Here is a 14,257-nt window from a genome sequence, read left to right on the forward strand (position 1 = left end):
AGCCTGTGTTGCCCAGATTATGCTGTTCCTACCTGGATCCATCATCATACTGGACATGACAATACATATACCATCATAAAGCAGGCATGTAGTATTTTGTGTATCTGACACCAAAGTTACCATTGCTTGCCACTGTTGTGAGTCTAGTCAAACTTGATTTGCCTTATTCATTGTGAAGGAAACTATCATTCACAGGGCTTGGCTGATGTATTTCTTCTGACTTGATCCCCTCTTGAGGTTACTAGAAGTCCTTTTAACTATTGTCACTTTTTCAAGTGATAGCGCTGCTGTCCCTGTTCAATCAGCTGACTCTGGACACAATTATGGTCCTTGAATCTAATCTGTGTCATGTGTTTGACTTTCCAGACTACCTGGTCTAACCATGGTATAGTTTTTATTACAAAAGCCGCTCAACAGTAGACTGATAATCAAGGTATTTGATGGATCTTCCATAGTCTCCACCATCCATAGGCTTCTGGTATTGGTGATAACTGATTGATTCAATGAGATTTCTGAGTCTGTTTTCCTTACCTCTTTCTGATGTACATAGTTTAGTAAGGCAGTTGGTCACTGAATACAGTTTTCCCTCCTGAATAATAATCATAATGAAATGGGGGGAGAGGGTTATTGGGATGTTATGATATCATGATCTATCATCTATCTATCTATCTATCTATCTATCTATCTATCTATCTATCTATCTTTTGTCCCCCATTCCTGGCACATAGCTCCTAAAACATTGTAATTTCCTGATTGGAGTGAGAGGAGCATCTTTTGTTATTCATAGTAACCCCTTTTCAACCATAATTGAGTTTCTGCTAATGAGATGATCTTAGAAGAATGGGGCTAGTTGCCAGAGGAACCAACCATGTGATTATTGGGTTGTAACCCTCAGCCCTACTCCTGATCTCTAGGGACTAGAGAAGGTCTGGAGACTGATTTATTCAACAATGATCAATGAATGATTTGATCAATCGTGCTTGTATAAAGAAGGCTCCATAAGAACTCTAACTAAAGAGGTTTGAGGTGCTTTCAGGTTGACAACCACATCAAGGTGCTGGGAAAGTGACATGCCCAAGGAGGGCATGGAAATTCTGCATCCTTTCCCATGTACTTTGCCCTATATATCTCTTCCATTTTGCCATTCCTGAGTTGTGTCCTTTGAAATAAACCAGTAATCATGAGCACAGCCCTTTCCTGAGTTCTGTGAGCCATTCTAGCAAATCATCAAACTTGAGGAGGGGCTGTGGGAACTTACACTTTACAGCCAGTCAGTCAGAGTACAGATGACAATCTAGGACTTACGGTTGGCATCTGAGGTGGGGGAAAATTTTGTGAGACAGTCCTTGCCCTGTAGGGTGTGTGGTAACCCTGGGTAGTTAGTATTAGAATTGTTTAGTTCGAGGAAAAGAATCCACACATTTGGTGTCAGAAGTGAAGTGCTGAATTGTGTAGAAAGAAACAGGAGTTTTCCTATAATTACGCAGATAAATTTTGAAAATTTGGGATTCTACCCTGACCGTTCTCTGGGCATGATGATTTTTTTCTCTTAACATTGTCAACCTCAAGGTGTGCTGGTTGGTCTATACTGTGGGTGGTAGCCTAAGCAAAAGTGGGTGAAGAATTTCAAAGAATTCTAGTTCAGCCACCAGAATATCTCTGGACTCTTTAGAGCCTTGGATCATAAGGATAAGTTGAGAACACTGCTTGTGTGACATAGTTTTTTAAAGTTTTATAAAAATGCCTTTGTCCCTCCCACACCTGACCCTCCCAAAAGAAAGTTTGGGATGTGAGTTGGAAATAATAATAAAAATGCTGAAGTTACAACTACAAGAAAAGTGACAATTTTCTTTTTTTTTTTTAATTTTTAATGTTTATATTTGAGAGAGAGAGAGAGAGAGCGAGCATGAGTGGGGAGGGCCAGAAAGAGACTGAGACTGAATCTTAAGGAGGCTCCAGGCTCTGAGCTGTCAGCACAGAGCCCAATGCCAGGCTTGAACACATGAGCCGAGAGATCATGACCTGAGCTGAAGTGGGACCTTAACCAACTGAGCCACCCAGCCACCCCAAGAAAAGTGACATTTGTCTAATGGTGGAGCAAGAACAACAACCTTGCATCTGGGGAGGGACTACCTAATCACACCACTTTGTCTTTACACGGTATTGAAGACAGCCCCAACTCACTGGCCAAGATTGTTATGGATGATGGACTTGCTCTAAACTTCCTTCTTGTGGGCAAAGGTGAAGTCTGTGCCATTGCTAATACATCCTGCTGTATCTAAGTAAAAACTTCAAACCAAGTGGAAAGGTCATTACTAAAACTTAAGAAAAATCCACTCAGCTTTTTAAGATAAGTCCTGATGATTTATGGAATTGGTTGAGTTCATTGTGTTCAAACCCCTGTGGCGGCACTGTTGGAATCAATACTGCCAATTGACCTCCCCTTGTTGCTTGAAATCCTTTGATAATTAAATGTTGTATGAGACAAATTGATGGATTTAGTCTCAGCCTTTGTTAGTCAGAATAATAGGAGTGGTTTAGGGATTGGTGTGTTCATAGAAAAGAAAGTCAATAGTGAAAACGGCATAGAAATCAGGGGTGAGGTTGGGAGACAATTTTCTGTAGGCCTCGTGTTTCTAAATGTTATGCAGAGTGAGGCACAGACAGCCCTTTGTTCTAGACTAACTTTCCAAGGATGTTTATACAGTGAATAGCATCATGAGAGAGAGAGTGTTTCCCTTATGAGCAATGGGCAGCCATGCATTCTGCCCATTAAAACTGATTGAAGTTTCTAATCTCATGGCTTCTCTTCTGCAGTGCAACTCACTGCATATGCAAGCGTTATCTGGTCATCTTTGCTTAGACCTTTGAGATTAAAGCTCAGGGAACTGTTGCAAAAATTCTGACACTCTGGCAACTGCTATTACTCAGAGTGATAAACTGTATTTTGTCTTTGACCCAGGAGTCTCCAGTATCTATGTTAACTTGGTTGGTTAGCTTGCTATCTTGTAGGTTAAAGTCTCATACCTTTCACAGTTTTGGACACAAGATTGTACAACATAGTGTGAAATTAATCCACATATTCGGAGAAAATGTTTTTAGTCTACATACACAAAAAATAACTAATGTCCAAATTATGTAAATAGCTACAAATCAATAAATGGCAAGCTACTGAAAGAAAAATACAGAGAATATAGAATTAACTTAAAAGGAGAAGAAACCAGGATGTAAAGAAACATGAAAAGATGCTCAACATTATATATTATCAAGGAAAAATGCAAGTTAAAACCATGGAGAGATCCCATTTACATCCATAAAATTGGCCCAAACTTCTTAAGTTTTATGAAGATTTGAGGGAAATGGGAGCCATTATATATTTATTGCAGGTGAGAGTGCAAATTTACAGAACTGTTTTAGAGAGTGTTTTGAAGCCTAATTAGGCCTGGATTTAGCAGTATCTAATTTTCTCTCTCCTTTCTTCTTACTTCCCGCCCTCCTTCCCTCCTTTCTTCTCTTCTTCCCTCCCTTCCTGGCAGAGATTGTATTCTATTTTCAAGAGAAATAATTGTTCAGGCTGTAACAAGCATATACAGAGGTTTTTCTAAACTGACAAAATTTTCACTGATTCTATAGAAAAGCTTCTTGAAATTATAAATTATTTTCCTGGTAGTTAAGTTTCCTCAAAAGGGGTGTATGTAACTCATTATATAATTGAAAGTTAAAGTACTTATACTATTTCAAATTACTTAATTCATGCTTATAAAATTGGTCTGTGATAAATTATGTAATGACTTTAATAGCCTTTTGAGGCTAAAACTACATCCACCCCCTCACTTCTACAGTGAAAGTGAGGATAGAGGAAAAGATACCATACTTCTACTGGCACGAGTGACATGATAATTCTACCTCTGAAGTAGCTAAGGTAATTTTCTAGCTGGCTACTTCCTAGGTATGTTGACAATTCAAGATCAATATTTTTAACCATGAACCTGAGACCTAATAGGAAAAAAAATTGTTATGAGAACAAGATGGATCTACAGAGTGAACTTGAACTCTTCATACATTCACATCTCTGTGTTGAGTATCAACTGCATTAGTCTGCTCAGGCTTACCATAGACTAGGTGGCTTAAACAATAGAAATTTATTTTCTCACAGTCGGGAGTCTGGAAGTCCCAGATCAAGGTACCAGCAGGGCTGGTTTCTAGAGAGGCATCTTTTTTTTTTTTTTTTTGGCTTACAGGTGGCTGCCTTCTTGTTATATCCTTGCATGGCCTTTCCTCTGTGCGTGCACTCCTGGTATCTCTTCCTCTTCTTATAAGAACACCAGTCCTATAGGATTAGGTCCCCACTATGATCACCTCATTTAACCTTGATCATCTCTTTAAAGGCCCTGTCTTCAAGCACAGCCACTTTGGGGGGTAGGGCTTCAACATTTAAACTTTGAGGGGATGCACTTGAGTCTGTAACACCAGCTATGTGCCTGCCACTGTAGTGAACAAAACAAAGATGCCTCTCCTTGTGGGGCCTGAGCTAGGGAGAGGTGGAGTACAATAAATAATAATTATAGTATGTTAATAAATTATGTAGCTTGTTAGAGGGCAGTAACTGTTATAGAAAAAAGCAGAAAAGGTGAAAGGGATCTGGAGTGCTGGCATAGGCTTTGGGGTAGGTGACAGTTTTTTTCTTAATCTTTTAAAAAATGTTTATTTACTTTTGAGAGACAGAGACAGAGAGAGAGAGAGAGAGAGAGAGAGACAGAGCATGAGTGGGGGAGGGGCAGAGAGAGAGAGAGGTAGAAACACAGAATCTGAAGCAGGCTCCAGGTTCTGAGCTGTCACCACAGAGCCCCAAGGCAGGAGCTCAAACTCACAAACTGCAAGATGTGAGCCCAAGTCTGCCACTTAACCAACTGAGCCACCCAGGTGCCCCAGGGGAGGTGACAGTTTTAAAACAGGGCAATCAGATTAGGCCCTTTTGAGTAGCTGACATTGAGCAAAGCCTTGAAGAACATCAGGCAGTCAGCAATATAGATATCTCCTCTTGTTAAATCTGGTGTTCATTCAGTTGAGAACAAGAGGAACTTAGTGAGAAGCTTTGAAAGACATGATTCAAAGTCAGAATACCTTGGTTTAAGTTCTAACTTTGTGTGATTCAGGGCAAGTTAGCCTCTGCACTAAATTACATAACCAACACCACACTTTTAAGGAATTCCAGATGCCAGGACATTCCAGAGCTGATCATCCCTGTTTCAGATGAAAACTGAAAGAACAAATTACTTCAGTGATGCATTGGAACCCTATTCAGGGATCACTGTCTAACTGCTAAACTTATCAGGTATGCGTAGTTTATCTGCTCAGCCCCAGAGGCCTTTCATTGCTCCCTTGGTTTCACTACACTGGCTGTAGCATAGTACTTGCTTTGGTGTGGAAGATCAAGAATGACCTCATTAATTATATTGATAAATATGTCAATCAGAGGCATTCCAAAAGGCTTTTCATTTGACTGTAGGGATCAGTGTGGCTTGGGCAAGGAAAAGTTGTTGATGAAATTCAGCTGTTCTTCACTAATGTAAAATATCAAGAATTTATGGGCCATACCTAGAATTGCACTTTGCTCAGCAGCTAGGAAAATAATTCTGTGAAATCTTGATTATCCATACCAATAAAAAATAAAAATATCAAAGACTAACATACAGGAAATCTCACCACAGAAAGGGAAAGGTAGCAAAAGAGACACCTTGGCCAAATGGAAGAGTTAATTCTCAAAGGGAGCAGCAGAGGAGATCAGGAAGCCCTAACTGAAGATCAGGCCAATTGACCTGGGAGCAGCTAGAGCAGGGAATGAGGGAAAAGAGAAATTTAGGCAATCTATGAATATTCATTAAGTATAAAGTGGATAATACAGGGATGTCCCCTCTTCTTTTTTAAACAAAGTGTAAATAGGCAGAATATAATTCCTTAGATCCCCTTATTCTATAAATGAAATGCATCTTCTTTGTTAGACCCTGGATAAGCCCTGGAGAGTAGTAGCAAATAACCTAGTCCCTGATTTTCTAGAGGATTACAGTCTAGTCATCAAGACATGACAGTAAACCCACACGACCCAGCATGGTAAGGCCCCATTATGTACAGGGAACTCTGGGGCCCTGGAAGGCAGCACCTAGCCCAGGGCAGAGGGTGAGTGAGACAGGTGGGGAAGATTTATTGGAGCAGCCAAAACTATGCCTTCACACTGTCATTCAACAAAGATAATTCAGTAATCTCGGCATGATAGACATTTGCACTCAACTCGAGGGATGGATGAAATGCATTCCAACTTTAGAGGATTTGGACTCTGGTAAAGGGAAACACGTACAGACAAGTTCACTAGTGTGTCATTAGGTACCGAGGGGGAAGTTCTATAAAGAATGCAATAGCAGCACAAGTCTGTTCCACTGTGTTTGGGGTTACTGGTGTGAGGAAATGCCCAGTATCTGGGGAGCTGAACAGGTGTGCAGCTTGGGGAGGAGGGGAGTCAGGCCACTGGAGTAGATGAAACACCCTGAACGAAGGTAAGGGAGCAGGCACAGATAAATTGTAGAAATATAAGTAGATCAGTTTGGCTGCATTTGACGGCGTGTGAAGAAGGGGGAGAGGGCTTAAAATAGAGAATAAAAGCAAGGCTTTGTTGGCCCGGGGAAGGCCTTGGTTTATTCCGTGGACCTGTGGATATATATGTGAGAGAGAAACAAGATAAATATTCAGGAGCTAAAGCCAGAAAGCAGAAATCTAGAGTTGGAATCATTCTGGCTTCAGTATGGAGGATAGTTAGGAGTAGGAAGGCACGAGGGTAGCAGGTATCAGTTAGGAGTTTCACATTAGCCTGGGCGCCAAATGAATCAAGACTGTGTTAGTGAGGAAAAAGAGAGAAATACGAGAGGAAAACTAATTTTCAAGACATGATAACTGATTGTATGACAAAGATATTTTGGAGGAAAGGGGCCTGCATGACTCCTTTTCATCCGTTGGTGCAATTGGGTGATTAGCCAAGCTTTTCCACGCGGTATGGATTATTCAGCAGAAGGTAGAGTTTAACAAACTTTACAACCGTTGAAAGTATAAATTGCTTAATAGATTTTACATTCCTTGAATGGAACTACTACATTTTTAATCGTTTTAATCTGTTCTAGTGTAATTTTGTAGAATGTGATGAAATAATGCTTCAACCTAAACTAACCTGATGTATAAAATGTATGTAAACCTTTGGGTTAAAAAAAATACTGAAAAATGACCACTGTTCTAGTGGTACGCATATTAAAACAATATTAGATTTGCAATGCTACAACTTTTATGGTTTTTTGCATTCTCTTTCAAAAGAAAACGACCACTGGTGTTACTGGAACATAAGCTAAGGTAGCAGTTTTACTTGGGGGGGAGGGGAATTGGGAAAAGCATAACTGGTTTGCTTCTGTGGCATAATTCAACTAATTTCACTAGTAGTGGTAGCTTCTTTGATTATTAGTTTATTCTACAAGAGAGGGCTATCCTTTATGCCTGTATTATAGCTGTTCAAAGACTGAGGTTTAGAGATGGAGTGAATTTATAAGAGCTAACTCTATCCAGAAAGTTTTATGATAGTGTTTCATCAATAATGCTCAGTTGACAAAGTAATTGCTATTTCAGGCCCTTTTGGCCTGAAGAGTTTTTGTTCTGAATCTGTGGTTTAAATGCATAACAAAAGAAAGGAATCTTTAATGGTACTTACTTTGAAATTAGAATGTGATTACTTTAAAGCACTAAGGATAGTTTTATTGCCTTAAACTATTTTTAACTGCCATTCTTTTTTAATGGTCTCTATAACTGCATGCTGTGAGAAGAAAAGCTAGTACAGAATTCACTTTGGTTGAGAGTTAGGTGAAGACCTGTGGGGAATTGCAGGAAAGATCTTATTTTTTTGACCTAGTGATCATTAGCCCTTTCCATGCCTTCCCTAAAGCTTGACACAGGGGTGTTTGCAGAGCAACATTTTTAGCCTAATTGGACCAACCAGCAGTGTAAGGCCACCAGAACTTTCATTTTATGAAGCTGAGTGATTTTTGAGAAAGGACTGATGGAGTCATTGTGAACATGCCTCACACATAGATACGTCTTTCTTACATTCCTTGAAACATGTTAGAGGCATAGGAACTCTGTGTCTGACATACAGTGGAGTCTGAGATCTTTGTAATCTGCAAGACTGAAAAGAATTACAGTATCTGTTTTCTGAGAGTGTTGTCATTTCCCAGGAGTTTGTCCTAGAAATAGGTCAAGATGAAGAGACCCTACCCGGCCATACATGCTCTGATATGCCTCTGCAATCATCAGCCTTTGTGCGTTACAACGTTGAGTTAGAATGTCGATCAGCATGTCTTTGTCACAGCCTGGAAAAGAATAATATTTGAAGATTAGTAAAGTTGCTACTTTGTAGTTTGGAAGAACCCATTATCTAAGGATCAAAAACCATTGTGGGAGCATTTTCCCTGATGGTACTTTAAAGCAGTGAGCAATTTTAACTAAAATTGGAAATCACAGAGCAACACTTGATGAAGGCTTGGTTCTTCCTATCTCTCAATTTGGTGCTATTACTACAGACTTTCCTTTAAAAGGATCCAATTAAAAAATACAGAGGAATAAAAAATATGGTCTTTCTTCAGCCATCTCTCCTACCCCACTGAAAAAGGCTTCCTTGACTTTAGGCTGCTTGGTGTTTAAAGGAGTACATCTTTCTCATTTAAAAGATCCTTCCTTGTGGAGAAAGAAATTATGAAAGTACAAGGGATGTGTACCCTTGTGAGGGACTGTGTGAACCTCTCATGGTTTGCACGGAATATGGTCTCTCTGTCCTGCAACTGAGGCTGTTTCTGGGCTGTATGAGGCCTCCATTTCCTTATACGCCAATTCATTATACTGATATAACACCCAAATGCACAACTAGTTTAGATAAATTTAGTTCTAATTACAGTCATAGCAGAGTGACCAAGAAGGCCTTAACATTTGCCTCAGCTTGACTAAAATTTAGACAGGTTTCTTTCTGACTATAAGCCCTTGCTTGATCTCCCCTTCTGAGAGCATTTACTTTGGAAAACTTGCAACTGTAATTTCGTTTTCCTTTGAGATATAAATCTTCTGTCAAATCACTTGCCAGTTTACAATCCAGAAATGTCTTTCCCAAAAACTTGGGAGCCATCCCTTTGAAATATAATTGTCAAGAAAGATAAGAATCCCTATCTCCCAGTCTCCGTGGGAGGGTTAAGAACCTAATTTTCTTAAGTACTAGTTAGCAAACACAGATGGCCTAATCACATTGACAAACACCCCCGACTCCCAGAGTTCTCCAATACTTTTCAACTGGTTCACTGCCCTCCTACCACTCTGCTTAAAATTTCTTGCCATTTGTTTCAGAGGAACTGAGTTCAGTCTTTCTCCTCTGTTGGTAAAGTCTTGATTTCTGTTGCAATAGTCTTGAATAAAGTCTTCCTTGCCTGTTTAATTCTGTGTGGTACAACTTTTCTTTGACAAAAGGAGATACTTAATGGAGATGAGGAGAAAAATGAATTGAAAGGCTAGACTGTTAAGCAGATCATCTTTTGGGAAATTAAAGCCATTCTGGATGCCCTTAGGTTCTTAGGAAAGCTGAGTCAGGTGCTGAAATATCCAGTGAATGAGGGCTAGTGACTAGAATTTACATAGATAACTATGCCCAGTGAAACAAAAGGAAGAGGAGGATGTTTTATGCAGGTGAGAGAAATGATCTGAAGGTGTAAAATGGAAGGAGAGAGGCAAAGAATCAGCTCCAAAAACTGAAATTTATGGTTTGTGAGAGGCAGAGAGCATCATATTCCCCTGGGGTTAGCTGGTTAATGTGTTGGACTCAAAGGATGTTAAGTAGTTCTGTAGGAATCTGTTAACTTCATGATGGGAATTCCAAAGCGAACAAATTTTTAGTAATAAATAGAAGATTTTTAAATTATATCTATTGTCATTTTTACTATGATCACACTTATATAATTATTATATTCTTCTGCTTTTTGTTGTTCCATTGAGATTATCTACAACCTACCTCTGACTGAATCTTCATTTTTCAAAGTGCTCATACCAATTCTTGCTCATTTATTTTTCCAGGATATTTCAGATTAACTTAATATGGACCTCAAAAATGTATTAAACATTAAAAAAAATTTTTTAACGTTTATTTATTTTTGAGACAGGGAGAGACAGAGCATGAACGGGGGAGGGTCAGAGAGAGAGGGAGACACAGAATCCGAAACAGGCTCCAGGCTCTGAGCTGTCAGCACAGAGCCCGATGCGGGGCTCGAACTCACAGAGTGCGAGATCGTGACCTGAGCCAAAGTCGGCCGCTTAACCGACTGAGCCACGCAGGCGCCCCTAAACATTTTTAATTAAAATAGCTAAATTTAGGAATCCATGTCGAAAGTTGTGTTTTTGTCACTGTATTTGCTAAGTTATTTCGGTGTTTTTCTTTTCTAAAAGACTTAGTAAAGGTTTGTAGAGTTTTTGAAAATGACAAGAAACTTTATTTTGTTAAAAATATTCATATTTGCGGGGCTCCTAGGTAGTTCAATCAGTTAAGCATCTGACTTCATCTCAGGTCGTGATCTCATGGTTCACGAGTTAGAGTCCTATGTCGGGTTCTGTGCTGACAGCTCAGAGCCTGAAACCTTCTTCTGATTCTGTGTCTCCCTCTCTCTGCCCCTTCCCTGCTCACACTGTCTCTTTCTGTCTCTCAAAAATAAGTAAACGTTAAAAAAATTTAAAAAAAATCATGTTTGCATGACTGTTGACATTTAAAGTTACATCATTTGTATTTTGTTTCTTAACACATAATTGCATAATTAAATAAATGATATTGAATTTGTGTAAACATAACATTGCCTTTTATTCAGAAAAATTATTGAACCCATAATTTTTAGTAACTTTTTAGTTGATTAGCTTAGATTTTGAGATACAAATAACATACTCTGCACATAATAAGAATTTTGATTTCTTCTTTACAATAACTGTAAGTTTTTCTTTCTTACCTTATTACATTATGACAAGAATTTCTAGATAATTCTTATTTTCTGGTTTAACAGAAAAGCATGGTATCATGAACCATAGCAGTTTTGTAAGCTTTTACAATATACAGTTGATTCTTGTTATTTGTGGTAGTTTTCTACACAGGTGTCATGAACACTGAATTAACAGATACTGAACTATTTCTCTGAGGGGAAATATACAGTTGTGTTTCTTCAACCTCTGGTCACAACATTTTTGTCAACAGAAATGCCATTTGCGTTACATATATTTGTTAGCCAATGTCCTGGTAAAACATGCCTGTCTCATCAGCATTGAAAGCCTTCATTTCCTCATGTAAAAAATTTATATTTTTTGTATAAAATTTTTCGGTATAAAATTTAAGAGGTATTTTTAAAGAATATCTTAAGGAGGTATTCTTCTACAGCCTACTGATCTACAGAACTTGTTCAGCTGAAAGTTTAACAGTTTTATGCTCTATCACCTTTTGAAACATGCAAGCCATCTAGCACTTTCAGAAGAAAGCTGATAGTTACACTTTTTTATACTATTATTAGCTTGTCATCTCATGAACTCACAAATTTAACTGCTTTTCCATAGCTTCATAACATAGAACAGATGTTACTTTAGCATTTTTCTGGACAGCTTCATACATTGATCAGTGAATTTTATCTTTTTTCCGGAATGTACTATATTAGTGATTTATTCACATTGATCTCATGGCCAACAGCATTAGAACTCATGTCTGAATGAGGCTTATCCGATGCACATGTTTCCTCCATAATATTTCTTCTTGTGCTTGGGAACACTCACCAGCACTTCAGCACAACACTTGTTGGGGGCATTTTAAAGAATACAATCACCAACCAAAAGCATAAAGATGCAAAAAATGTAGCATTAAATAGACTACAAAAAGAATATTTGTTAACAGTATGAGAGCTGTGGCAAGGAGGCAAAGCATCATTTTGTCTAATCTTAGCTGATAGTAGGTACTCTGGTGACTCAAAGTTTTCATGTCTCTGCACATGTCTGTTAATGACCATGAAAACACTACAGATATTGATTTTGGTGTTATAAGTAAATTTTAGCCAGTAGGCAAATGGGCAAATGTGGAATCTATGAATAATGAACATTGACTATATGGTCAAATAGGTAAAAGTGTCCTACCAGGCAAGAAAATACTTATTACTAAAATTTCAAATTATATCTAAATAACACTGAGTGGCCTACACAGATAGATTATAAGTAATGAGATAGAGGAAGATATACTATGCTAACATAATGAAAAAAAAGCTGGAGTAACTATATTATTTTTAACACAAAAGACTTCAGAAGAAGGAAAATTATTAGGGGTAAAGAGGGCCATTCCATAATGATAAAGGGGCCAATTCTCCAAGATGATATTATAAATCTTAATGTGTGTGAGCCTGGTAAAAAAGCATCAAAATACATGAGGCAAAAACTGATAGAATTGCTAGGAGAAACAGATGAATCCACTATTTTATCTGGAGTTTAATGCCTCTTTATCATAAATGGATAGATTCAGCAGGCAGAAAACTTGTAAGAACATGGTTGAAATGAACAACATCATCAATCAAGTCGATATAACTGATATCTATAGAATACTTCATCCAACTGTATCCAAGGAAAGCAATGGATTATTTATTCTTCTATAGCTCATATGTAACACTAAGACTACATAAAATATACCTTAACTGGTTTAAAATAATAGAAACTATGCAAAATATTCTCTCAGACCACAGTGGAATTAAACTAGAAATAAGTAACAGAAAGATAGCTGGACAACTCTAAAATTCCTGGAGATTAAACAACACACTTGTAAATAACACATGGGTCAAAGCAGACTCAAGAAAATTTAAAAAATTCAAACCAAATGAAAATGAAAATATAAGCTATTAAAATTTGTGGTATGTAGCAAATGAAATGATTAGAGGAAATTTTGTAGCATTGAATAAATATGTGGGAAATTAAGAAAGACCTAAAATCACTAACCTAAATTTCCACCTTAAGAAATCAGAAAAAAAGAACAAATTAAATCTAAAGTGGGCAGAAGCAAAGAAACAATGAAAATTAAAGTAGAAATCAATTTAACTGAAAACAGAAAATTAATAGAGAAAAGCATTTAACCTGAAAGCTCGTTCTTTGAAAAAAATCAATAAATTTGGTAAGCTGCTAGCCAGGTTAACTAAGGAAAAAAAAGAGAAAAGATATAATTACTAATATCAGAAACGAAAGAAGATATGTTATTACAGATACTATGGATATGAAAAGAATAGTAAAGGAATATTAAGAACAACTCTGTGCCCTCAAATTTGATACTGTAGATGAAATAGACAATTTCTTCAAAGACATAGTCTACCTAAACTCACACAAAGAAAAATAGACAATATGAATAGGCCTATGTCTTTTAAAGAAATTAAATAAATATTAAATAACTTGTCAAAACAGAAATCACCTGGCCCTGATGGGTTCACTGGTGAACTCTACCAAATTTTTTTAAAATTTTGTTTTAGAAAGAGAGCATCAGTAGGGAAGAGGAGCAGAAGGAGAGAGAGATTGAGAGAGAGAGAGAGAGAGAGAGAGAGAGAGAGAGAGAAAGAGAAAGAGAGAGAGAGGGAGAGAAAGAGAACCTTAAGCAGGCCCCATGTTCAGAATAGAGCCCAATGAGAGACTCGATCCCATCACCCTGGGATCATGACCTGAGCTGAAATCAAAGCTGTATGCTCAACCAGCTGAACCACCCAGGTGCCCCTCTACCAAACTTTTAACGAATAAAATTATATGATTTTTTTTACAATCTCTTCCAGAAGATAGTAGTAGAGGAAATACTTCCTAAATCATTCTATGAGGTCAGCATTACCCTAATACCAAAACTAGAGAAAATATTATAAGAAATGAAAACTACAGACCAGTATCTGTCATGAACACAGAAGTAAAATTTCCTTAAAAAACTGGTAAATTGAATTCAATGTTGTAAAAAAGAATTGTGTATTATGACCAAGTGGTGTTTATTTCAGGTATTCAGGTCTTATCTCAGTATTTGAAAATCAATTGGTATAATAGAATAGAGAAGAAAAATTGTTGACTGTATCAACAGATGAAGAAAAAGCATTTGAAAAAAATCCAACACGTATTCAAGATGAAAACTCTGAGTAAAACCTATAGGGAACATTATACTTAATGG

At 37.6% G+C, this 14,257-nt stretch overlaps 1 protein-coding gene across 1 annotated transcript in view; it reads right to left on the reverse strand.

The window, feature by feature from the left end:
• ANXA10 (annexin A10) overlaps positions 1-14,257 on the reverse strand; it is a 98,966-nt gene that overhangs the window by 43,785 nt on the left and 40,924 nt on the right. The window contains exon 3 of the mRNA XM_045463677.1: positions 8,305-8,399. Within this exon, the coding sequence (XP_045319633.1) occupies positions 8,305-8,399 (95 nt within the window). The remainder of the gene's footprint in view (positions 1-8,304; positions 8,400-14,257) is intronic.

Source organism: Leopardus geoffroyi, chromosome B1 (assembly GCF_018350155.1).
Source record: "Leopardus geoffroyi isolate Oge1 chromosome B1, O.geoffroyi_Oge1_pat1.0, whole genome shotgun sequence".
Taxonomy (NCBI): Eukaryota; Metazoa; Chordata; class Mammalia; order Carnivora; family Felidae; genus Leopardus; species Leopardus geoffroyi.